General features: G+C 45.3%; 1 protein-coding gene across 1 annotated transcript in view; it reads left to right on the forward strand.

Moving 5' to 3' along the window:
• Positions 1-14,322: 14,322 nt before the first annotated feature.
• The window catches only part of CDHR3 (cadherin related family member 3), a 51,925-nt gene continuing 39,186 nt past the window's right edge, over positions 14,323-27,061 (forward strand). The window contains exons 1-3 of the mRNA XM_068972396.1: positions 14,323-14,523; positions 20,728-20,893; positions 24,225-24,322. Coding sequence (XP_068828497.1) covers positions 14,356-14,523; positions 20,728-20,893; positions 24,225-24,322 — 432 coding nt within the window. The 5' untranslated portion in view covers positions 14,323-14,355. The remainder of the gene's footprint in view (positions 14,524-20,727; positions 20,894-24,224; positions 24,323-27,061) is intronic.

Genomic DNA, 27,061 nt, shown 5'->3' on the forward strand with positions numbered 1-27,061 from the left:
TCTCTCAGTCCACCAAATTTCTCCTGACCAGCTGTATACCATATATTGAACTTAATCAGTCCTCTGTTAGTATGGAACACAAGAGGATGGACCTCAACATTCAAGGTAGCTATATACTTCTTCTCAAATTCACCAGTCAGATGACGTTTCATGAATGTAGTTTTTCTAGTACCACCATCACCAACCAATACAAAATTAAACTGAACTTGGGGTTCTCCTTGGGCAGCCATCGCGATGTTACTTTCAGAAGCATCTCTGCGCCCGTCTGACTGAGCCCAAAATGGATTTTTAAATCAAATTTTTTGCTCAAGATCTATAAATAAGCCTATTTGATTTTTCCCCTTTGATCTGTTAATAGATAAATAAATCACAGTTCTCCTAATAATATTGAACTCTCTTTAACCTTGAACTTTTAGAGGGCAGGAGGAACTGTGAGTGTGAAGTTGGGCCTGGAGCTGCTCAGACTCTTACTTGAATTAAACATTGGAGATTTTCCCAGAAATATAGGCTTTTAGGACCATAATCATTTGAGTTAAGAGGTGACATTTATTGTCATTAGGGGAAGTGTGAGGTTAGAAAAACCCAGATCTCATACTGAAACATAATCATTTGGAATCTTCTCATCAGATGTGTGAAAGAAACATATCACAAAAATCTGCAAGAAATACTTGAGATTTTAAAATAAAAACCACATCCTAAGCCCTCTCCCTCCAAAAGACCACACACTGTACTGCACTTTTGCTGCCACAGGTCAAATACAATTTTTTGGGAGGTCTGCTGTGATGCAGACTGCTCCTCTCTTACTTTCTTAGGTGAGTCTGAAAACCTGCTCCTTACCCTTGATCTCAAAAACACCAGGGTCACAGAGGATTGGAGAAGGGGAGCAGTCACAGTACCTGCCTTTAGCAGACTGGAAACAGGCATCACCAAAGTAATCACAGACAAAGTAACATTTTCCAGTATTCTGTTCCTCTCATTTGGTCTAACTGGTGTGTATCCTCCAGGTCCAGGCAAGTCCCACCTCCTCCACAGAGCCTTCCCAGATTGCCCTAGCTTTTAGTGGGTGCTCTTTCTGTTGTACCCTGGAGCTCCTCTTGCCTGCACATGGAATGGGTGTCAAGGGTGAGAGTTGGACCGTAAAGAAAGCTGAGCATGGAAGAATTGATGTTTTTGAACTGTGGTGTTGGAGAAGACTCTCGAGAGTCCCTTGGACTGCAAGGAGATCCAACCAGTCCATCCAAAAGGAGATCAGTCCTGGGTGTTCATCGGAAAGACTGATGTTGAAGCTGAAATTCCAATACTCTGGCCACTTGCTGCAAAGAGCTGACTCATTTTGAAAAGACCCTGATGCTGGGAAAGATTGAAGGAAGGAGAAGGGGATGACAGAGGATGAGATGGTTGGATGGCATCACTGACTCAATAGACATGGGTTTGGGTAGACTCCAGCAGTTGGTGATGGACAGGGATGCCTGGCGTGCTGTGATTCATGGGGTCGCAAAAAGTCGGACACAACTGAGCGACTGAACTGAACACAGAATAAGTGCTCAATGAAAAGTAGCAGGAGTTATAATTCATCCATTATGTGTCTGTCCTGGAATCCTCAACTGGAATGCCAGCCCTACAATAACAGGTTCCATATTCCTTATTCCTCTGTGGTCTCTGAGTACCAACACATACAGGGTATCTAATAAATTTTTGTTGTTGTTGATCACTATCCCTTTGGGGGCCTGTTTTTTTCCTTCCACATTTACTGATATCCCCTAAATGCAGAAATTCAGATCCTCTGCCTGCTTAATATTGGCATTGAGATTGGCGTCTGTCTTTTTCACCTCCTGTTAAGATGAGGGAAAGAAAATATTTTCTCTTCGGGATGCTAAAGTGTCCCTTTCCAGTAACAACTTAGAAAGCAAGGCCCTTAAAGAACATAAACTCCACAAGACTCTCAGCTGTAGCACAAGAAAGAGTTGGGGTGAAACAATCTCTGGCTCCATCAGTACCAAAAAGCATGTGTCACTCCTGGGAGATGGAGGACTTAGCAAAGGCCCCTCAGTGTGTTTAAATCCACTGCACACTGAGGCTGTCTCCACTTTGAGAAAGTCTCCAGGGAACTAGCTTTTGTCTGCGTCTCATGGAAATGAAAAATGCCAGGGTGTTTAATGAGAGAAGGCTCTCCTTGGTAGTTAGAAGATCCACATGAACTCAAAAAAGGTATCAGGCTCATTGACCTGAGTTTTGTCCATTGAGCACCACATGTGAGGTCATCTTGATCTCTCTAGGGTTATCCACAAGTCTACCATCTGGGCCTGGTCCCCAGCTAGGTGAGTCAGGAAATCAAAAGAGGCCCAAGGCTCAGTGCCTTATACTCCTTGAGGACCAGGTGTACATCCTTCTTAATGCTCTCATCATTTGAAAAGGCAGGAAGATGTAGTCCATTTCCAGAAAGTCTTTCTGTGGGTGATTAATCCTATATATGGGATCCAAAGAATGTTAGAAAAAGTTTCCTCTTTTCTACCATGTCTCTTTCCTATTAAGACAACCTCAGAAAATCAAAGGCCATCCCTCCTCTCAGCCCCATTTTCCTCTTCCTTTTCCAAGGGAACCTGGTTGTCTTTCCCTCACTCCTGCTGAAGCACTCAAGTTACTGGAATCTGTCTGCTTTTCCATCTCCAAGGAGTTAGATGCTGGCAAGAAACCCACCCTTCTCAGGCCTGAACCAGAGTGATGCTCCAAGACAAACACCTCCCTCTCTTGCTAATGATGACCTAGTGTCATTTACAGAATCATTAGAAGTCTCACCACCTTTTCTTCTGTGTCCTACCTTCCATTAGCCTTTGGGGGGCGTGAATCAGCCCCCCAAAGAGGGTGGGTGAGCATCCCATCCAGGAAGGAATAACATTGTGAAAATGAAAGACACCGGAGATGTTGCATATGCTAAAACAACAACATTCTATAATGTTTTATAGTATACTGAACATATCTATTTTCTGATATGGTACCCATGAGAGTGAATTCTAGTAGGACTGGAATTAGTCTAAGTGGCTTTGCTAAAGTTCCTGCACACAGCTAACTCTCGTTCAAGGCAAGGAGCCTGCTGACTAATAGCACTGCATTGTAACCATGGGTCCCTAGGGGTTGTGGATGGTCTGCCCCAGCCTAAAAGCAATGGTCATTGATGAGGGTGAGATTGGCGATTTGCCCCTGGTCTTGGTGAGCCCATCAGAGGGCTCTGCTGTTGGGGCTAGTTATGTAACAGGATGGTGCCTACAGGACCAGCGAAATAGTCAATACAAACAGTTCCAGCAGAGACTCTAATTTGGATTCACTGTTTCCAAGGTATCAGTGACAGTTGGTGGTTTCTGCTCTGAGCAAGTGCACTTAGCTATGGCCTTAGGGAAAGAAGATAGCAGGAGCCTGCTGGCTCTGGGCCTCTCCCGTCCTCTTGCTACGAGGCAGCATTCAGCTGGGATGCACATCCTTACTGCTCTACCGTCTCCATTTTCTGTAATCAACTGTGGATGTGGAAGCATTCTCATTTAGGTCCTGTGCATCTCCTTGAACAACTGAACAACTGGAAATATTTAATGGCCACTGCAGTGTAGCCCCACATCCCTGAGAGACAGAGTGGACATAAGGCCCAAAGAACTTGAGGGACCAGCCCAAGGCCACACAGTCAAGTAGCAGCAAAACTCAGATTGGCTCTGACTCCAATTCTCTTGCCCCTTTCACAACATTCCTCTGGATTCTTTTGCTACGATTTTGATTAGTTACCAGAAGGAAAAGGCATGTATTGAGCGACAGCCTCAGATGAGTACTGCCCTGTGTACTGAAAACAGAGTAGTAAGTCAGACAGCAGCTACACCCCCTGAGGGAGAAGAAGGAATGTCCCCACACTTCCTGAGCCACCTCATCACCTTTGGTGTCAGAGACCCAGGTGGCCAGCTTCCTCCCCTGGAACGGAGGCTACGGAAGCCTTCACTATCCCAACACGGGCTCCAGGGAGGGGGCCTCCTTGGACCCTTTCTGGCAAGGCAGTGATTTCGCTTATTTGGAAACAAGCAAACCCACCATCCATCGAAGCTCTCAGCCATAGGCTAGATGTTTCAGTGGACTCAGTGACTGATAATCATTTTGTGTGCCTTTTTTCTTTCAAAGTGTACCCATCAAGCAATTCTAATTTGCTTCTTAATTAAGATGCATGTGTAAGTCAAATTCTATTAAAGCCTCTTTCCTGATCTCCAGCACTCAGACCATCAGAGAAAGTTTGGCAGGAAAGTGCATCATGTCTTAGAGAGAGATGGCCCCTGGTTCCTGGCCTTTCCTCTGCCGGGGAAGGCCTAATTAGCAGAGTGCCTTTGGACACGTCCCTTAAACTTATCTGTAGAATGAACAAATTGAATATTTGGTGAATTCCATACCATATTAATTGCTCTATTTTTAGAGTGTGGACCCTTGCCACTAGTTATTACTATTAATACTGTTACCACTGCTTTTAAGAGCAAAGAAACTGGAGGAATTGGTTGTTGGACTAAGACTTGGGAGATCCCAGCTTGGCCACTTGCCTTATCAGTGTCCCTGGAGTGTCTGCCTCAAAGTTTTTAGAATTCAGCTACACAACCCTGGCACACATAACCTTTACCTGGGAGGAAAGACCACCAGATGAAGAGCAGAACAGATCTAGCAAGAATGTCCACAGAAATATTCACAGACACAGTCTGGCTTTATCCAGACAGTTTCCAACACAAAGTGCCTGAGGGTCGCTGGATAGATCCGCTTTTCCCTCCCCAAGACCTCCCTCACCACCATGAGGAAGTGGGACCACTCAAGGGAGACCAGGGCAAGCCCTGTAAGTGTAAGGAGGCAGCCTGGAACCATGAAAAGGAGCCCTGCCTTTGGAGTCAGATGCCTTGGCTTGGAAGACTGGTTCTTCTCTAGAATTAGCCTCTCAAATTCAGAGTTTATTGAAGTTATGATTAATGCAATAAGATCAAGGGATACACTACCCACAAAGCAAAGTAGAGGCTATCTGCTGAGGATATTCGGTAAGCAATCTCTCCAGTTTACCACAGCAAGGTTGGTGGCTGCGGTAATCTCCCTATTGAGGTTGAGGTTGTGGGAACCTCTGAGTAGGGCTTAGCAAGCCTCTCATTGGTGAGACTGCGCCAAGCTAATACTCCAGCACCGTTCCTTATGCTGTTCCCCTAAAAGGCCTCTCACATGTCACATCACCCAAATCTAATGTCTGGGTGGAGAGTCCAATCTCTTACCAGCCCCAGCACCATCTTGCTATGATGTTACCAGGTTATAGAATATCCACAATTCGTCTCACGTGCAGGGTCATCTGACAAGCATGGATCAAAAGCCTATAGTAGAGACACACAGTCTGCTATCTACAGACCCAGATGCATGAACCAGGGCCCTCGTGGCCACTTACTGGGTGTGTAGTCTCAGGGCTGTGAAGTGGTGGCAGTGATGCCTACTTCCAGGGACCACGGTTAGAGCAGATGAAATCAGGCATACCTAGCACGATCCCCAGTGCATAGGTGCTCAGTGAAGGTGAGTGGTTACTAGTTTTAGTCTGTTCCTTTGGGCTGTGCACTACCTTACCCTGGGCTATTCTCTCTCTCTCTTTTTAAAATATTTATTATCAAGCTCTTTACAGAGAAAGTGTGCCAATTTTTTCCCAAATTTTATTTATTTTTGACTGTGCTGGGCTTTTGTTGCTGTGCAGGCTTTTATCTAGTTGCAGCGAGCAGGCACTATTCTCTAGTTGCAGAGTGCGGTCTTCTCATTGCTGGGGGTTCTCTTGTTGCAGACTACAGGCTCTTGGGCACATGGACTTCAGTAGCTGTGGTTCCTGGACTCTAGAGCACAGGCTCAGGAGGTGTGGGGCACAGGCTTAGTTGCTCCCATGGCATGTGGGATCTTCCTGGATCAGGGATTGCACCTGTGTCTCCTGCACTGGCAAAATGATTCTTTACCACTGAGCCACCAGGGAAGCCCTAAGCTGGGCTGTTCATGAGAAAAATCTAATGAGTTACATCTTTGCTTAAACATACATAGAAGCCTCTTTCCTTGTTGGTCAGAGAGGCACAAGTCACTACAGCAAGATCAGGTGGGGTCCTTGGAAACAAATAAGTAACAAAGTCAAAATTTACACCAAGGTCATGTTCTCAGCCAGCTTCCAACCGTGGCCACCATTAACCATTGCCAGTCTTTGGAAAGACTGGCAGTTTGCTCATGACTGTCTTGCCCTGCTGAGCCAGAAGGGAACACTCCTGTGAACAACTTGGCTGGGCGGGGCAGTGTGCTGGAGACTCCAATGGTGGGAAAAGAGGGCCTGAGGGGATTATACACACAAAACCCAACCCACCACAGCAATTGATTATTTTGCTCATTTTTAAAAACTATTTTGGGGAAATTTTTGCCTCTAAATACTCTAGACATACTATATTGCTGCTGGGTTTTTTTTTTTTTAATCACATGAATGCTATAATATTAAAGTCAATTTTAATAGATTTAAAAAATCCATTTGTATTCACATCACCCTAAACCTCAGCTGTTTTGATATTTCTGAGTCCTTGCACAGTCCTTGTCCATAAAACCAGATAATTCTGCCAGCAAAAACTAACTTATGCATAATGCATTTTAGTCTCTAAATGAAATCAGATGATTTTAGATTTAGGAATGCTTGTATCAATGCATGTGTTTATATTTCAATTTTTCCTGCATTTCCACCTGCTCCTCTGCCTCCCCTCCCTCAAATTTGAAGTAAAAGCATTCTCTTATAAAAGCCAATGTTTTCCCATGGCTTGTTTGTTTCTAGAAATTCTGCACCTTTCAGATCTTTCCACCCTGTAGATCTGTCCCGCCTGTACCTCCTCCCATTCTAGGGACTTTGTCCCCAATGGTTAATGGTGGCCACGGTTGGAAACTGACTGAGAAGGTGACCTTGGTATAAATTTTGAGTTTGTTACTTATTATTCACTGTGTGTGCTTCAGCTCAGTTTCCTCATCTGTAAAATAATGACACTAATGTTTATCCAAAAGGATTGTCTTGAGGAATAAATGAGGGAAAGCATTTTACAGAATGCGTTTATTTGGAACACTGAATAAGTGGCAATTGTGTCAGTTTCTTAGGGCTGCTATAACACATTACCACAAACTGAATAGCTTAACTCTGCAGGAATTTATTCTCTCACCATTCAGGAACGTAGAAATCTGAAATCAAGGTATCAACAGGGCTGGTTCCTTCTAGAGCCTCTGAGAGACACGCTTCTCCACACCTGCATCCTGACTTATGGGGGCTGTTTGCCATGCCCTGGTTTGTAGCTGCGTCACTATGGTTTCTCAGTTCAGTTCAGTTCAGTCGCTCAGTCACGTCCGACTTTTTGTGACCCTATGCACTGCAGCACGCCAGGCCTCCCCATCTATCCCAAACTCCTGGAGTTCACTCAAACTCATGTCCATTGAGTCGGTGATGCCATCCAACCATCTCATCCTCTGTCGTCCCCTTCTCCTCCTGCCTTCCCCTCCTCCTGCTGATCTTTCCCAGCATCAGGGTCTTTTCAAATGAGTCAGCTCTTCACATCAGGTGCCCAAAGTACTGGAGTTTCAGCTTCAACATCAGTCCTTCCAATGAATATTCAGGACTGATTTCCTCTAGGATGGACTGGTTGGATCTCCATGCTGTCCAAAGGACTCTCAAGAGTTTTCTCCAACACCACAGTTCAAAAGCATCAATTCTTCGGCACTCAGCTTTCTTTATAGTCCAACTCTCACATACATGACTACTAGAAAAACCATAGCCTTGACTAGATGGACCTTCGCTGGCAAAGTAATATCTCTGCTTTTTAATAGGCTGTCTAGGTTGGTCATAACTTTTCTTCCAAGGAGTAATTTCATGGCTGCAGTCACCATCTGAAGTGATCTTGGTGCCCCCCAAAATAAAGTCAGTCACTGTTTCCCCATCTATTTGCCATGAAGTGATGGGACCAGATGCCATGATCTTCATTTTCTGAATGTTGAGCTTTGAGCCAACTTTTTCATTCTCCTCTTTCACTTTCATCAAGAGGCTTTTTAGTTCTTCTTCACTTTCTGCCGTAAGGGTGGTGTCATCTGCATATCTGAGGTTATTGATATTTCTCCTGGCAATCTTGATTTCAGCTTGTGCTTCATCCAGTCCAGTGTTTCTCATGATGTACTCTGCATAGATGTTAAATAAGCAGGGTGACAATATACAGCCTTGATGTATTTCTTCCCCGATTTGGAACCAGTCTATTGTTTCATGTCCAATTCTAACTGTTGTTTCCTGACCTGCATACAGGTTTCTCAAGAGGCAGGTCAGGTGGTCTGGTATTCCCATCTCTTTCAGAATTTTCCACAGTTTGTTGTGATCCACACAGTCAAAGGCTTTGGCATAGTCAATAAAGCAGAAATAGATGTTTTTCTGGAACTCCTGCTTTTTCCATGATCCAGAGGATGTTGGCAATTTGATCTCTGGTTTTTCTGCCTTTTCTAAAACCAGCTTGAACATCTGGAAGTTCATGGTTCATGCGTTGCTGAAGCCTGGCTTGGAGAATTTTGAGCATTACTTTACTAGCAAGTGAGATGAGTGCAATTGTGCAGTAGTTTGAGCATTCCTTGGCATTGCCTTTCTTTGGGATTGGAATGAAAACTGACCTTTTCCAGTCCTGTGGCCACTGCTGGGTTTTCCAAATGTGCTGGCATATTGAGTGCAGCACTTTCACAGCATCATCTTTCAGGATTTGAAACAGCTCAACTGGAATTCCATCACCTCCACTAGCTTTGTTTGTTGTGATGCTTCCTAAGGCCCACTTGACCTCACATTCCAGGATGTCTGACTCTAGGTGAGTGATCACACCATCATGATTATCTGGGTCATGAAGATATTTTTTGTATAGTTCTTCTGTGTATTCTTGCCACCTCTTCTTAATATCTTTTGCTTCTGTTAGGTCCATACCATTTCTGCCCTTTGTTGAGCCCATCTTTGCATGAAATGTTCCCTTGGTATCTCTAATTTCCTTGAAGAGATCTCTAGTCTTTCCCATTCTCTTGTTTTCCTCTGTTTCTTTGCATTGATCACTGAGAAAGGCTTTCTTATCTCTCCTTGCTATTCTTTGGAACTTTGCATTCAAATAGGTATATCTTTCCTTTTCTCCTTTGCTTTTGGCTTCTCTTCTTTTCACAGCTGTTTGTAAGGCCTCCTCAGACAGCCATTTTGCTTTTTTTCATTTCTTTTTCTTGGGGATGGTCTTGATCCCTGTCTCCTGTACAATGTCATAAACCTCCGTCCATAGTTCATCAGGCACTCTATCAGATCTAGTCCCTTGAATCTATTTCTCACTTGTACTGTATAATCATAAGGGATTTGATTTATATTACACCTGAGTGGTCTAGTGGTTTCCCTTACTTTCTTCAGTTTAAGTCTGAATTTGGCAATAAGGAGTTCATGATCTGAGCCGCACTCAGATCACAGTCTTGTTTTTGCTGACTGTATAGAGCTTCTCCATCTTTGGCTGCAAAGAATATAATCAATCTGATTTCGGTATTGACTATCTGGTGATGTCCATGTGTAGAGTCTTCTCTTGTGTTGTTGGAAGACAGTGTCTGCTATGATTAGTGTGTTCTCTTGGCAAAACTTTATTAGCCTTTGCCCTGCTTCATTCCATATTCCAAGGCCAAATATGCCTGTTACTCCAGGTGTTTCTTGACTTCCTACTTTTGCATCCTAGTCCCCTATAATGAAAAGGACATCTTTTGGGGGTGTTAGTTCTAGAAGGTCTTGTAGGTCTTCATAGAACCATTCAACCTCAGCTTCTTTAGCATTACTGGCCGGGGCAGAGACTTGGATTACCGTGATATTGAATGGTTTGCCTTGGAAACAAACAGAGATCATTTTGTCGTTTTTGAGATTGTATCCAAGTACTGCATTTTGGACTCTTTTGTTGACCATGATGGCTACTCCCTTTCTTCTAAGGGATTCTTGCCCACAGTGGTAGATATAATGGTCATCTGAGTTAAATTCACCCATTCCGGTCCATCTTAGTTCGCTGATTCCTAAAACGTTGACATTCACTCTTGCCATCTCTTGTTTGACCACTTCCAATGGACCTTGATTCATGGACCTAACATTCCAGGTTCCTATGCAGTATTGCTCTTTACAGCATCGGATCTTGCTTCCATCACTCATCACATCCAAAACTGGATGTTGTTTTTGCTTTGGCTCTGTCTCTTCATTTTTTCTGGAGTTATTTCTCCACTGATCTTCAGTAGCATATTGGGCACTATTGACCCAGATGGGAGTTCACCTTTCAGTGTCCTATCTTTTTGCCTTTTCATACTGTTCTCAAGGCAAGAATACTAAAGTGGCTTGCCATTCCCTTCTCCAGTGGACCATTTTTTGTCAGAACTCTCTGCCATGAACATCCATCCTGGGTGGCCCCACAGGGCATGGCTCATAATGTCCTTGAGTTAGACAAGGCTGTGGTCCATGCAATTAGATTGGGTAGTTTTCCGTGATAGTGGTTTTCAGTCTGTCTGCCCTCTGATGGAGAAGGACAAGAGGCTTATGGAAGCTTCCTGATGGAAGAGACTGACTGAGGGTGAAAATGGGTCTTATTCTGATGGGCGGGGCCATGCTCAGTTCAGTTCAGTTCAGTCGCTCAGTCGTGTCTGACTCTCTGCGACCCCATGAATCGCAGCATGCCAGGCCACCCTGTCCATCACCAACTCCTGGAGTTCACTCAGACTCGCGCCCATAGAGTCAGTGATACCATCCAGCCATCTCATCCTCTATTGTCCCCTTCTCCTCCTGCCCCCAATCCCTCCCAGCATCAGTCTTTTCCAATGAGTCAACTCTTCGCATGAGGTGGCCATAGTACTGGAGTTTCAGCTTTAGCATCATTCCTTCCAAAGAAATCCCAGGGTTGATCTCCTTCAGAATGGACTGGTTGGATCTCCTTGCAGTCCAAGGAACTCTCAAGAGTCTTCTCCAACACCACAGTTCAAAAGCATCAATTCTTCAGTGCTCAGCCTTCTTCACAGTCCAACTCTCACATCCATACATGACCACAGGAAAAACCATAGCCTTGACTAGACGGACCTTAGTCGGCAAAGTAATGTCTCTGCTTTTGAATATGCTATCTAGGTTGGTCTTTTCTTCCAAGGAGTAAGCATCTTTTAATTTCATGGCTACAATCACCATCTGCAGTGATTTTGGAGCCCCAAAAAATAAAGTCTGACACTGTTTCTACTGTTTCTCCATCTATTTCCCATGAAGTAATAGGACCAGATGCCATGATCTTCATTTTCTGAATGTTGAGCTTTAGGCCAACTTTTTCACTCTCTACTTTCACTTTCATCAAGAGGCTTTTTAGCTCCTCTTCACTTTCTGCCATAAGGGTGGTGTCATCTGCATATCTGAGGTTATTGATATTTCTCCCAGCAATCTGGATTCCAGCTTGTGCTTCTTCCGGTCCAGCGTTTCTCATGATGTACTCTGCATGTGAGTTAAATAAGCAGGGTGACAATATACAGCCTTGACGTACTCCTTTTCTTATTTGGAACCAGTCTGTTGTTCCATGTCCAGTTCTAACTGCTGCTTCCTGACCTGCATACAGGTTTCTCAAGAGGCAGGTCAGGTGGTCTGGTATTCCCATCTCTTTCAGAATTTTCCACAGTTTGTTGTGATCCACACAGTCAAAGGCTTTGGCATAGTCAATAAAGCAGAAATAGATGTTTTTCTGGAACTCCTGCTTTTTCCATGATCCAGAGGATGTTGGCAATTTGATCTCTGGTTTTTCTGCCTTTTCTAAAACCAGCTTGAACATCTGGAAGTTCATGGTTCATGCGTTGCTGAAGCCTGGCTTGGAGAATTTTGAGCATTACTTTACTAGCAAGTGAGATGAGTGCAACTGTGCAGTAGTTTGAGCATTCCTTGGCATTGCCTTTCTTTGGGATTGGAATGAAAACTGACCTTTTCCAGTCCTGTGGCCACTGCTGGGTTTTCCAAATGTGCTGGCATATTGAGTGCAGCACTTTCACAGCATCATCTTTCAGGATTTGAAACAGCTCAACTGGAATTCCATCACCTCCACTAGCTTTGTTTGTAGTGATGCTTTCCAAGGCCCAGTTGACTTCACATTCCAAGATGTCTGGCTCTAGATGAGTAATCACACCATCATGATTATCTGGGTCATGAAGATCTTTTTTGTACAGTTCTTCTGTGTATTCTTGCCACCTCTTCTTAATATCTCCTGCCTCTGTTAGGTCCAGACCATTTCTGTCCTTTATCGAGCCCATCTTTGCATGAAATGTTCCCTTGGTATCTCTAATTTCCTTAAAGAGATCTCAAGTCTTTCCCATTCTGTTCTCTTCCTCTATTTCTTTGCATTGATCACTGAAGATGGCTTTCTTATCTCTTGTTGCTATTCTCTGGAACTCTGCATTCAGATGCTTGCGTCTTTCCTTTTCTCCTTTGCTTTTTGCTTCTCTTCTTTTCACAGCTATTTGTAAGGCCTGCCCAGACAGCCATTTTGCTTTTTTGCATTTCTTTTCCATGGGGATGGTCTTGATCCCTGTCTCCTGCACAATGTCACGAACCTCATTCCATAGTTCATCAGGCACTCTATCCATCAGATCTAGGCCCTTAAATCTATTTCTCAATTCCACTGTATAATCATAAGGGATTTGATTTAGGTCATAGCTGAATGGTCTTCCAGCTCACTAAATCTTTAATCCAATTTTCTGTTGATGGGTGGAGCTGTGTTCCCTCCCTGCTATTTACCTGGGGGGCAGAACTATGGTGGAGGTAATGAAGATAATGGCGACCTCCTTCAAAAGGTCCCATGCATGCACTGCTGCACTCAGTGCCCCCAACCCTGCAGCAGGCCACCGCCGACCCACACCTCCACTGGAGACTCCTGGACACCCACAGGCAAGCCTGGGTCAGTCTCCTGTGGGGTCACTGCTCCTTTCTCCTGGGTCCTGGTGCACAAGGTTCTGATGTGCCCTCCAAGAGTCTATTTCCCAGTCCTGCTAAGTTCTGGCAGGTCTGTGGTGGGGTTAATGGTGACCTCCTCCAAGAGGGCTTATGCCATACCCAAGTCTGCTGCACCCAGAGCCCCTGCCCCTGTGGCAGTCCACTGCTGGCCCATGCCTCCACAGGAGACACTCAAACACAGTTCCGTCTCAGTCTCTGTGGGGTCCCTGGGTCCTGGTGCTATGGTTTCTACCTCTGTCCTAACGATGCGTCTTCCTTCTGTGTGTGTCTTTGTGTCCTGTCCTGTTCTTATAAGGACACCGGTTACTAGATTTGGGGCTCACCCTAATCCAGCAAGACCTCCTCTTAACCAGATAATTAGATAATAATTAGATAGGTAATTAACTAGATGCAGATAATTCCATCTACAAAGACTCTATTTGCAGATAAGGTACATTCTGAGGTTCTGGGTAGACATGAATTGGGGGAGGGGGCACTATTCAGCCCCTACAGTAGTGTTGTTATAGAAGCATAAAGATCACAACCCACTCCTCTCCTCTGTGCTGGCAGAATCCTCTAGAGTGTCAAAGAGAACTTAGACCATCCCAAAGCTTTCCTGGTAGCAAAAAATAACACATTTTCTCTGACATCATAAAATGCCCTGTCTGTAGTGCAAACCAAAGTAATTCACAGGCTTGCTCTGAGTCTCTCACTTCCTTCTCTTTGAAACAGGAGTTACTCTATTGAGCACAATGTACCGATCAAGGCTCTACATGATGCCCGCAGCACCTAATGATAACAAGTCATTGTCCGTGAGATTATACTTAGGGATATGGGGAGAGCTGCTCCAGTCATGCACACTCCATTCTCAATGTTCTCTGTATCTAACACTGACACAGAGAAGGAAAACAAACTCTTGAAGGTTCCCTGGCCTTTGTAAGACAGAGGATGCTGTGGCCAGACTGGGTCCTTCAAGGGGGTGTCTATGTTCTAAGATATCACGTTTCCTTCTCCCTGGCTCTCCACAAAGCTGGGAGAAACACAAAAGGAAGCAGAGAGGTAATCGGGAAAACAGAAGCTTTATTTCCAGAATGACAGAAGCAGATTTCGTGGTTGTATAGTGGTGGTTGTTTTCTTGGCTCCGAGAAGATCTCACATTCCCATTTCCAGCTCTTGGCAAGAGTCTTCATTCTTGGAGAGTGACCGGGTTCCAGCTTCACCCTGAGCTACGAGTTGAAGCCACAGACCAAGCTGCTAGGTCCTTGTTTTCAGCACAAGGCTTTGTGCTAATGTCGTTTTGCACTCTTTTTACATCTGCAGGCGGACAGGCACTACACCTAATCCACTTACCCGCTATGAGCAAAGTGGCAGAGAATTCTCCACCTGAGACTTCAGTGCACATGTTTTCTGTGAAATTATCAGCATCACTGTCACCTGTGGTCCCAGGGTTCCCCCTGATAATCAACTCCAGTCCCCTCACTCAGGCCTTCAGGGTGAACTGGCTGTCAGACACTGACTTCGAGGTAAGCACTGTCTTATTCCCAAGGGAGCTGCTCACAAAGAGGGGCCCTGAAGATGGTATGGGTGGAATTCTGGATCAGTGGTCATTTCTTCCTCTTTTCCTGCTTTAATCTTCCCTCTTGTAAGATCTGGACATTCTGTTTGGGGCATCCTAGAGCCTTCTGTGCTAGATGCCCCTGTAGCTTTTGGACCTTTTTCCCTCCATTTAATCCAGTCCAAATGAACAGTATGTTCAATGTGTTACAAATAAAAGGCTCACTTCTTATTGCCAACCACCCTCATATGATAACAGGTGTTAGGAGTGCCAATGGTAGCCGAATTCTTCGGGTGGAATAGTTTGTGTAATGATCTCCTTAGAAACCAGACCCTGATGAACTAGTACCCGGTGATTCTTCTTTTCTATGATTCTGTGATTTTTCAGTAGGAAATTTATGAGAAGATATTTCATATGGAAGAACACACCCTTAATAAAAATATAAGTCTGGATGTCTAGCCATACTGCATGAATGTTTCCTCTTGGACAATTCAGATCCAGTCAATCACATTCAAGAGCTATGCCGCTGCAGCTCGGTTTTCTAGTTTGTCATCTGGTCTTTCCCAAAGTTGTCACCTCTCCTTAGGCAGGATGAACCTGCTGATTGCATGTTTTCTACTGACAACCTCAAAGGCCTTCTAAGGATGTCTTTAGGGTGTAGGTGTCTGGACCCTGTTGAAGTGCATTCTCTCCCATGTCTACCTCATTCCTCAGTGGGCACAGGAACCTCCTCCAGTCATCCTCAGCCCTGCCCCAGCTCCCACCTGCCACTGTTCTGGGTTCGAGGGGTACCCAGTGGGCTTGCTTGGTCTGAGCTTGGTTGCCTCTCTGAGAAACATATGAGGTGTTCTTAAACCCAGCTGATGATTAGAGTCACTAAGGGAACTTTCAAAAAGGGTGCATATCTGGGCCTCAGAACACACCTGTGGAGCCCATGGACTTGGGGGCCAGAGCCCAGCATCTCGTATTCTCCATGCCCCAGGGGTGGGCCCTCTGGCCTGCAAGGAGCACACATTCAGGCAACCTCCACCTCAGCATCCAGTGCACATTCCTGGGGCCCAGCTGCCGCTTCTGTGACTTCCCTGCCTGCAGACCTGCTCCCTTGACATCTGGTTCATCTTTAACAGCTGCTGCTCATCTGTGCCTCTAAGCCTTGCCTGTTGTTTACACTTACAGAGCACATAGTATACGCTGGACACTGCGGAAAGGACTTGACGTGTGTTCTTTTGTAATATTCACAACAACCCAGTGATTTTATTTGTGTGATTGTCCCCTTTGTACAGAAAGGGGTAATGAGGAAAAATTTAGTAGAGGAGAAATAACTTGGCCTGTGTTGCACAGCTATTGCTGTGCTGACACTGGAAGGCAGGCAGTCTGGCTTTAGAGCTCTATTTTTTTAAAACTGCTCTATTGAGATATAATACACATAGCATGTACTTTACCCATTGAAAGTATACAGCTCAGTGGTTTTTAGTCTCTTCACAAACCATCACCACAATCTAGTTTTAGAACATTTTCATCCCCCAAAAATGAAACCCCAAATCCATTAGTAGTCACGCCCCTGTCTCCTATCCCCCCAGGCTCTGGTAACCACTAACCTACTTTCTGTCTTAATGGATTTGCCCATTCTGGTCCCTTCATATGAATTGAATCATATTGTATTTTTTTTTAATGACTGGCTTCTTTCACTTAAGCATAAAGTTTCAAAGGTCACACATGTTGTAGCATGGATCAGTACTTCATTCCCTTTAAATGACTGAATGATACTCCACTATATGGATATACCACATTTTGTCTATTTGTTCATCAGTCGACAGATGTTTGGGTTATTTCCACTTGAGAGCCCTCATTCTCAGCCTCTTGCAGTCTATTGCCTTTAATGATGAGGATGACCAAACTATTTCAGATTGGCAGAGGTTTCAAAGCACTTTCACATCCTGATCTCTTAATTGTTACTACTAACACTGATATTATCACTATTAAAGTTGTAAATCCCTATTTTATAAATAAGATTGCAATGAGACAGCAAGGTTAACTGATCTGTCTGATATCACAGAGCCAGAAAGGATGAAATAAGAACTTGACTCAGGTCTTCCTACTACCAGTCTCAGGCTCTGTCCCCTCCAATTGCCACACACAGCTATTACTGTTTGGATAAGTATCCAAATCTTTCACTCTCATATCTCCCCTCCCCACATCACGTGTTATTCAAACACGGCTGTCAGTCAAGGAGGAATTCCATCCTGTTCCTGACCTCTACAAATGGAGAATTTTTTAGCCATTCCACTGATCTGGGCTCAAACGGTCAGCATTTGGTCTCAATCCTGGTGTCCTCCTGGCACCACGGTCTGCAGCTGCCCAGGACCTTGTGTCAGTACTAGGATGGGCTGCAGGTTCACACGTTCTTAACGACTGGCTGCTTCTCCCCAGAAACTACCCAATATTATCAACCATCCCCTCCAGGAAGATCCTATTCTCCAACCCAAACTGCTCACAAGGGCTGTTCCTACAGAACATGACGATGCCATCTCCGTGGCAGAACCTGACTCCTCCTGGACACTCTGCAGGGTCACCTAGCCATGAGGTTCTGAGGTCTCCAGCCCAGAGGTCTGTCACTCTTGGCCTTGGGACTCAGTCATGTAGGACTTCCTAAGGGTGACCTCCAGTCATGCCAGAGGCCAGGCCACCCTGCTTTGGGACACATCTCCTGAGACTCTGGTGTGAGAAGGATTAATGATGGAGGCATGTGAGGGGTATGAGGAGGATTAATGATGAAGATGACAATAACTCACATTTATGGAACACTTAACATATGTCAGGAATTCCCCTAAACATTTCTGTGAATTCACTCATTTAATCCTCATAACAACACTATGAAGTGCTATGCTATTATTATTTGCATGTTAAAGGTGGGGAAACTGAGGCATATAGAGGTTGGGCAACTTGCCCAAGTTCACATAGCTAATTGGTGGCAGACTTCAGATTTGAGATCAGGCAGGCTGACCCCAAGAACCCCTATTTATCACTCCCACACTGCACTGCCTCATTATTGCCCAGCAAGAGGGATGCCTGAGGCTCATTGCTGGGGTTTCCTCCTGGAGCAGCACTAAGAAGGAAAGCTCCCAGGAGTCAGGGAGGTGTGACAGCCGAGCTGCTAGAGCAGCCACTCTCTGAGGTCACGTGGCGGACACGGCTGCTCCCCTGCCATTAGCACACCTCTGAGCTTGATACCCCTTTGTCCTCATCTGCTGTTGTGAGAACTGTGGACACTTTAGATTTGCTCTGCTGCTGCTGCTGCTAAGTCGCTTCAGTCGTGTCCGACTCGGTGTGACCCCATAGATGGCAGCCCACCAGGCTCCCCCATCCCTGAGATTCTCCAGGCAAGAACACTGGAGTGGGTTGGCATTTCCTTCTCCAATGCATAAAAGTGAAAAGTGAAAGGGAAGTCGCTCAGTCATGTCCCAGTCTTGTCCAAAACAACCTCAAACCTAAAACAAAACTTATCTTCTTTTACGAAAACTCTGCAGCTAGATTGCCCACCATCAAAGAGGCTCCATCAGGGAATTCCCTAGTGGTCCAGTGGCTAAGCCTCCATGCTCAATGCAGGGACATGGGTTTGATCCCTGAGCAGGAAATTAGACCCCACATGTTGCAACTAAGAGTTTGCATGCTGCAATTAAAGATTACACATAGCACAATTAAAGATCCCATGCACCACAACTAAGGCCTGGCACAGGCAAATAAATACTTTTCTTAAAGGGTGGGGAGAGTGCTCCATCACTCTCAGCCATGACTCTTGGAATTCTCTCCCCTCCCTGCCCTGGTCTCCTGATGAATGAAATAGGGGAAATTTTCCCAACCTACACCTAGTTGTTGTGATAATTAAATAAAATACTCCACAAAACAGCTTGGCAAGAGCCTGGCACATGAACATTTAATTCATGCTAGTGTTAGTCACTCAGCCATGTTGACTCTTTGCAATCCATGGACTGAAGCCCACCAGGCTCCTCTGTCTCTGGAATTCTCCAGGCAAGAATACTGCAGTGTGTAGCCATTCCCTTCTCCAGAAGAGGACACTTAGCAGAGGATGGTTTTGATCCATCGACCTCTGGGTTATGGGCCCAGCACGCTCTTACTGCACTACTACTCTGCTGACAAACAAACAAGCAAGGCATTGCCTTTGATCCAGAGTCAAACCAGCAACTTAAGGATGCCCACATCTATCAAGTCTACAGTCCTCTGCTCTACCTGCTGAGCTATCGAAGGATGCTGATAAAGACAACAACAAAAGCAACTTTTCCATGCATTGGCAGCAACCCAATTCCTCTGGTTTCAAGAGACAAGACTTGAGACCCTTACTTGACTGTTCTAGTTCCTTCCTCTAGGATGATTGAGCCAGTCCCAAGGAGAAGGGCTGTCAGTAGGGAACACTATGGTGAAGGGTCTGAAGCGTGGGATTCAGAAGAGGGCTCCAGGCTTAGCTGGAAGCTAGGGGGTAAGTCAGGAAGCAGAGTCGATAGTTGTGATGGGGGAGCAGCTCTGATGGGTACCCATTCATTGAACAGTTTTCAACATCTAATGACAATAAAAGGCAACATTTGCTGGGTGTTCACTCAGCCCCAGACAGTGATCTAAGTAACTCATGGATTAGTTCGTGGAATCCTCACAACAACCCTAGGAAGCAGATGCCGTCAGTATCCCCACTTTACAGCTAGGGAAACTGAGGCACAGCAAGGTTAAGGCTGGGCTTTAAAGCCAGTCTGGCTCCAGGGTCTAAGCTCTTGACCTCCGTGTTATGCTGCCTTTCACTGCTCATGTGCCAAGCAGAGAGGCAGGTTATCTCCACTTGTGTGGCGCCTAGGCTGACCCTGCTCGTGGATGGTGACCGGAGTACTGCAATGTCTCTTTCAACCCTCCTCCCTATGTGCTCCCTCCACAGCATGGGTTCATTCACATCCGTGGCCATCCTCTCCTCTCATAATCAATCCAGATTTATGCAAAGTCAAACATGACACCCACCACCTCCTCCATAAAGTCCTCCTTGACTAAACACATCTCACAATGAATGTTTTCTCCCTGACTTTCCACAGTACCCTAATCTAGCTCTTTGTTTTCATATCTTGTATTATACTCCAGCTGTTTAACTGGGGTGACACTTATTTACCTAACGATAGTCATGTGGAAACGAAATCGGGGAAAAGTCAAGTAATGTTCCCACGGTCACACAGAAGTCCAGTGATGGAAACTGGATTGGAGCTAAGTGTTCTCCTCAACAGAGAATACTGAAGGCCTCCTTGCCTGGCCCCAGTTGCACTAATAACCGAAAGGTTATTAATTGAGACATAACTAAGACATTGATGAAATGTAGTCTTTGATGTGCAAAGGGCTCTGGGCTTTCTTGGAGCTCCACAGCTGGCTGGTGGCAGGGATGTGCATGTTGGTGTGAGGAGTCACAGACTGGCCTCCAGGTAACCTCAGCAGGGCCCTCGCACTACGCACCACCGAGGTTCCTGTTGGGCACAGACTAGATTCCAGTGATATGTCTCTGGCCCTGGTTCTTGGTGCCCCTCCCACATCTCCAAAACACTTGTGCAGAGCATACGTTTCCAACAGTGGGAGACTGTGTGGAAATGCACCCCCCAAACCCAAAGAGACTATTGATACAAATAAATATCATTTCTTATTTCTGCAGATTTATCCTTCTCCTCTTATTTAGTCTTAGATATGGCCTTGGAAAATTAGAAGGGAGAAATGAATGAAGAGGCAACTTAACAGGTATCCCAGGGAAGTGAGGCATCTTACTCTTAAAGAAGAGAAAATCAAACTGTATGCAGGGTATCTAAGGGACTTGCCTAGGAGCCTACCCCAAATAGTGACAGGCTTTAAAGCTTTCATGCTTTCCATCTCCAGTAGATGGAACCAGGATGTCTCCTGAATGTCTGTCTTCCTGTGAAGAGCAGCTTCACACACAGGAGTTCTTTTAGTGCAGTGTCATGGGGTTTATGCAGAAAGGACTCGGGCAAAACAGCCCATCCCCCTGACAGTGAGGGAAAGAGGGTTTTCAGGATGCTGGTTGCCTCCTTGCTAGTCAATATCCATTTGCAAAATGTATACACACAAAACAGATCTTTTCTTAACACATGGTTACTATGACTTCTGCGTTTGCTTTTAGGTTGTCACCACTGGGATGGAACAATTAGATTTTGAAGAAGGACCACACACATTTGACTTGCAGATTTATGTGAAGGATGACGTGGCTGTCACTGACCTGCAGGTCCTGACAGTCCAGGTGACAGATGTGAATGAGCCGCCCGAATTTCAGGGTAACTTGGCAAAAGGTGAGACACACTGGGGTGTATGATGCAGTCCAGACAGCAGCATCAGGCGGGACCCTGGGGGATGGAGAAAAACAGAAGAGTAAATGAACAAACAGCTGTTTCTCTGGAAAAGGCAGCTGCTTAATGAACAGGGAATAAATGAGATGTCCTCCTGCTCAGGCCTCTCAATAATAACACCCAGTCATTTACAAAGCCCTAGCCATCCATGGCTTGGGCCTCTCCTGATCCTGGGGAGGGAGCTGGAGCTCAGGGACCGCAAGTGGATCATGCTGGAGGAATGTGGGCTGAGACCATTTCAGGCTCAGCACTGGGTACCGGCCGCTGACCTCCATGGTTCATCCTCCCCATGGATGCCGACACCTCCAGGGGACTGTGTATCTGGGATCTGCTATAGAGTAGACATATTATAAGGGACTGGAGCATAATATAACTTCCTGTGTCATTGCCCCTAAACTCTTGGCTTCAAAGACCATGTATACACTGACAACTCCCAAGTCCATCGTTATTTTCATTTGTTTGTTTGTTTGGGGGGCTTGTTTTCCAGTCATCTTTATTAACCTACCAACACTATATTTTATACAAACTATGTTGAGGTCTTCTCATAGGAATCTGCTTTAGTATAGCATGTTAATAATAAAATCAAGTAAGATGGCTAAACTTCAACCTAGCATTCTACTATCCTCTGGACAAAGCAAGCTAGAAACTCAATCACATCACACACATGTAAGAGTTGTTTTCCAAGATAATTAGGAAGCTGCTACACCAGCTTCTCCTTTGAACTCTTGACTCAAATAGAAACTGTCTTACCCAGCATCTCCATTTGGATGTCTAATCAGTATCTGTGATGTTGCGATTTATAGTAAGAAATATATATTCGGTTTTCTTTCCCTCCTGACACAGAAATCCTAAAACTCTTGGCATTTCCTAAGTGATGAGAGTGATAAAGGTGTCTTTTGTTACATTAATGAGGTAACTTTTAGACCCCACCTAAGGATGGGGGCTGCCCACCAGGGGAAACAACTATGTGATTAGAGGGCTAAACAGTGTTGAGGGGCTAGAGGCTGGAGACGGAGTTAAACTGAGCTCAGTCAGCAGCAGCCAATGATTTCATAGTGGCCTATGCAATGAACCCTCCATAAAAGCCCGAAAGGGGTTTGGAGAGCTTGGTGAATATGTGGAACCTGGGGGGGTGGGTGCCCGGAGAGGGTGTGGAAACTCTCTGCCCCTTTCCTACACTGTGCTCTATGCATCTCTTTCATCTGTCTGATCTTGACTTACATCCTTTCATAATAAATCAACAATCTAGTAAGTAAATATCTCCTTGAGCTCACTAGAACACATTCCTCTAGCAAATTATTCCAACCTGAGGAGGGGACTGTGGGAACCTCCAATCTAGACCTGGTTGGTCAGAAGCAGGGGCCCACTTAGGCCTGTGATTGGCATCTGAAGAGGCAGGGGCTGTCTTGTAGGATGGAGCCCCGCACCTGTAAAGGCTGATACTATCTCTGGGTAGACAGTGTCTGAATGAGTTGGACTATGGGACACCTAGCCGGTTTTAAAGAATTGCTTGTTGGTGTGGGAAGCCCCCCTGCCACCCGCCCCACCCCCCACACACACTGGAACTGGTGCTGGAATCTAAACTGAAATGTGCCCCCAGACCACTTGACTCCCACTCCATCTCCCTCCCCACCATCATTTGTTATTTTTGTTTAGCAGCTAAGTTGTGTTCAACTCTTTGGGACCTCATGGACTATAGCCCACCAGGCTGCCTCTGTCCATGGGATTGTCTAGGCAGGAATACTGGAGTGGGTAGCCATTTCTACCCCAGGGGATCTTCCAACTCAGGGATCGAACCCAAGTCTCCTGCTTGGCAGGCGGGCTCTTTATGATCTGAGCCACCTGGGAAGCCCCCCTTCCTACCATCTCTGCCCAAATCTGCTTCTCTCATCTTCCCTACTTCGGTTAATGGCAACTCCATCCTTCTAGTTTTGCAGGCCCAAACTTCACAGTTATCCTTGACTCCCCTCTGTCTTTCACACCCAACATCAAATCCATTAGGAAATCTCACCAGGTTCTAAGTCTATGCAAAACCCAGCCCCTCCCCAGCATCTCCACCATGGCTCACCTGGGCCATGGCAGTGCCCACCTGACTGGCTTCCCTGCCCTGCAGCCAGAGGGATCCTATTAAACACCGGGAGTCAGAGTCTCCTTAAGGCCCCAGAAGATCGGACGAGCGCCTACCAATCCCCATCTCCTCTCCCTCACATCTGCTCACCCACCTGTGTATACCCCGGGCACACTCTACACTGGCATTTTGCATCCACTGTTTCCTCTGCTCCTTCCCCTTTTTCTCTAAGTCTCCTCCTTTAAGAATCTTGACACGAATGTCAGTGAACCTTCCGGAAGCCCTCTATTTAACATAGCAATCCAACTCACCACACTCCTTTCCCTGATTTTTCCCCATAACACTGCTCACTAACATTCATATATCTTATTCATTTTTTGTTATTGAATTGTGATTCCATTCTTTACCAGCTGAGACAACCCCACAACTCCTCTAATCCTGTTTCCCTGTTTGTAAAGTGGAGATAATTATTACAACATCCACCTTATAGGGCTGTTATGAAGGTGAAAGGAGAAAATATATAAGCCCTCAGCACAATGTCTCCAAAAGAGTGAGTTAATGTTAAAATTCTTAGTCACATCTCAAAAAGGTTCTCAGAAACAAGGCACTGGAGCAGAGCATGGCAGCCCCTCAGGCAGGGCTGGCGGTAACCCAGCGACCCTGCCCGCCCTCCTGCTGCCCGCCAAGAACTCTGATGACGTCCGTTTCTGGTCCCTTTTCCTGAGCCCCCATAGCCCTCTCTCTCCCTTTTCACATCTTCTCTGTGTTCCACTATGAGGCCTCTCATTTCAGCGAATTTCTGCTGAGATGCTGAGTGCACTTGAGGGGTAACCTTGGTTCAGTTTAAAAGGAAAGGACACGCGAAAGTGGGTCTGGAATGGGAGCAGCCTCACATTGGAAATTCCCACCTGGCCTACTTTCCACTTCTCTACCCTTGTTACTTCCTTCCCCCTAGTCACCCCTTAGCCTGGGAGATACGCAAAGACTTGACACCAGCTTGGCCATCCCTAGCTCTTTATTAACCCCTATAAATGGACCCACCCCTACAAGCTGGCCAGTAGGCCAGCCTTTACTATAGCTGGCTTCTTTCCCACAACACCAATACACTTGGCTCCCTTTGACTGTGAATGGCTGTCCTGGTTTTGGAATTCCTCCTTTGCTTTACCTAATAAAATGTGTCTTATTCCCCTTTGGACCCTGGTACAGGTCTAGAAGTCTACATAGTGGAAGGAACAAAGCCTGGATTCGTTTACCAGGTGGAGGCCTTCGATCCAGAAGACACAAGTCAAAACCTACCCCTCAATGTAAGTTTCCTTATTAAATGGAAAAGCAGCTTTTCTGTGTGGCCTTTGACACAGGAGCCTGGAGTCTCAGTGGGGTGGGCTGGAAAGCGGAAATGGGAGGGAAGTGCTGTCCACCTCCAGGCACAGAGATGGAGGCTGGAATAGGCGACGGGTCTCTGGAGACAGACATCCCACATTGGATCCATGGTTCTGTGTGGTCTTGGACAAGTTCTTAACCTCTCTGAGCCTCAATTTCTCCATCTGTAAAATGGAAGAATAATAGAATAACAAGAACCACAGTAAGGAGACTATTAGTATTAGATAATGCACGGAAAGTCACTTAGCCTGGTGTATCAAAATTGCTCAGCATTTTTTAATTCCAAGGTAATTATAAAACAGCTATATTATTCAAAAATAAACATGAAATGTATACCTCAAAGGCAGGCAATAACACTTCCTTTTCAAGAGATGAAGCCAAACGGCTTGGAGCCAGTTTTAAAAGAAAATTCTAAGAGAATCCCAGGAATTCCAAAGTAAAGGAGGACTTCCACGAAGGAAAGCGGGGAGACGCAGTCCTGAGGCGTTGCCGCCTTGCGGTCCAGTCTGAGAGCTGATCTCCACCTTTAATCAGTTTCCTCAAGGGGTCTGCCAATGGAGCTCTTCTAACTACTCACCCTCAGGCCGAGAGGCTTCCTAGTTTATTCCTGAGCAAGGATGCCTCAGCTCCCAGTTCTGCCTACCAGCAGGGCCTTGTGTACCCACTGCAGCCAGGCAGCCCAGGCTGGAGAGGACAAAACAAAAGCTAATGCCTCCTGACTAACCTTGGAAAACCTGCCTTACAGAGAAGCAAATACTTGAAATATGACACCTTGGGAACTGGCAATACAAGGAGGCTGTTCTGCATTTGCTGCCTGATTTACAGCTTCAGCAAGACTACTTTCTCTAACAGGAAGAAGAGAGCTTTGGGAGTGAACTCCAGGTCCGATAGAATATGGTTCTACAGTGTTTGCAAGAAAGCTGTTTTAAGGTTATCAGTTTGTTATCATTAGAAGACAATCCTTCTGTCAAAAAAACAACCAACCAACCCAATCATTCATCCAAGATTCTATTTGCATGAATAAGTGATTAATATTCAAATTCTTAATGGGTTCCTACTATGTGTTAAGAGCAATACTAGGTGCTTTAATGCATACTTATTAATAACACACTTGTTATATAAGTTACGAATGTGTTTGTCCGAAAGTAACAGAAAATTTAACCACGGGGTGAATATGGGATTAGTTTTCTTCGATAATAGAAGACCAGAGGCAGGCATGCAAGCAGTCCAGGGCTGGCACAGCTGCCACCCTTAGAAATCTAGCTTCTTCCTATTTTTCTGCTGTTCTATCCAGTGCATGCTGGCTTTGTTCTCTTTTTGTTCACCTCGTTTTTACAATATGGCTGCTGCACTTCCAGGCTTTACCTCTAAGTTCCAGGCAGGAAGAAAAAGAAAAAAAAAAAGAAAGAAAGCAGGAAGGGGTACAGGGTAAACAGGGCAGGCCAACTTAATTTGTCCCTTTTTCTGGTGGAAAAACCAAGACCCTCCTAGAAACCCTACCCAGAGATCGTCTGCTTACTTCTCACTGGCCAGAACCATGTCCTATGCAACTGTTGCTTGGTAGTGACTGGGGGAAAAGGGATTTTTGGATAGAGATTACGTTAGCAACCCAAAGCATAGTGTCTCACTCCTACATTTGGTTCATCTCAGTATTTACCAAGAATCCACTATGTGCCAGGCTTCCTATTAGCTGCTCTGGAGACAAAGATGGATAAGATATATCTTTGTACCTCAAGAAGTTTATAGGCTAGGTGGGAGACATTTCATGCACACAAGAAATAATGATAATAAAATTTATAAAGTTTGTACAAGAGGCAGTGGGCGTCAGAGTGGAAGGAATCTCAGCTGTGAAGAAAGATATTTATTTTTACATCCCCATTTTAAAAATATATCTTCCCCAAATTAGGCAGAGAAACAAGGTCATGGCCCCCTCAAATGTATGTCCTAAGTCAGGTCATTACCCTTTTAGATGAAGGAAAGTAGCCCAGGTTGGGAGCAAATACAAGTGCGTGCATGCTCAGTCACTTTAGTCATGTCTGACTCTCTGTGACCCTACGAACTATAGACCTCCAGGCTCCTCTGTCATGGGATTCTTGAGGCAAGAATACTGGAGTAGGTTGCCATGGCCTCCTTCAGGGGATCTTCCCAACCCAGGGATTGAACCTGAGTCTCCTATGTTATAGGCAGTTTTTTTGTTTTTTTGTTTTTTTACCACTGAGCCACTGTGGAAGCCCAATACAATGGGTATTGCTCCATTAAAAGAAAATGTAATGCCATCCAAAGATTTCAGAGAGCAGTTGCAGGGGCTTGGAACCGGGTGGCTGCAACTGTGGCTTCTACAGTGAGTTTAGGATTGTTTGGGGATGGGGCACTGCAGCAGAAATTGTTAATGAAGTATTTAACACCTGTGCTGGGACTAACAGCTGCACGGAAAGTCACAGCCAGCCCGCAGGAGCAGTGAACACAATCAAGAAGGAAACTTTCTCAGACTAGCAAAAAGTAATAACAGTCTAGGAAGTAATGTGCCGTGACCTTTGTACACAGACATCTTATTCTGGCCGCTTGAGGGTACTAAATGACATATTTTGCTTCCTATAAGGAGAAAGGAGATGGGTTAATTTCCTATTGACCAAATCTGTGCTTCTCAACCTTGGCAGTAAATT

This window comes from Capricornis sumatraensis, chromosome 5, assembly GCF_032405125.1.
Source record: "Capricornis sumatraensis isolate serow.1 chromosome 5, serow.2, whole genome shotgun sequence".
NCBI classification, from domain to species: Eukaryota; Metazoa; Chordata; class Mammalia; order Artiodactyla; family Bovidae; genus Capricornis; species Capricornis sumatraensis.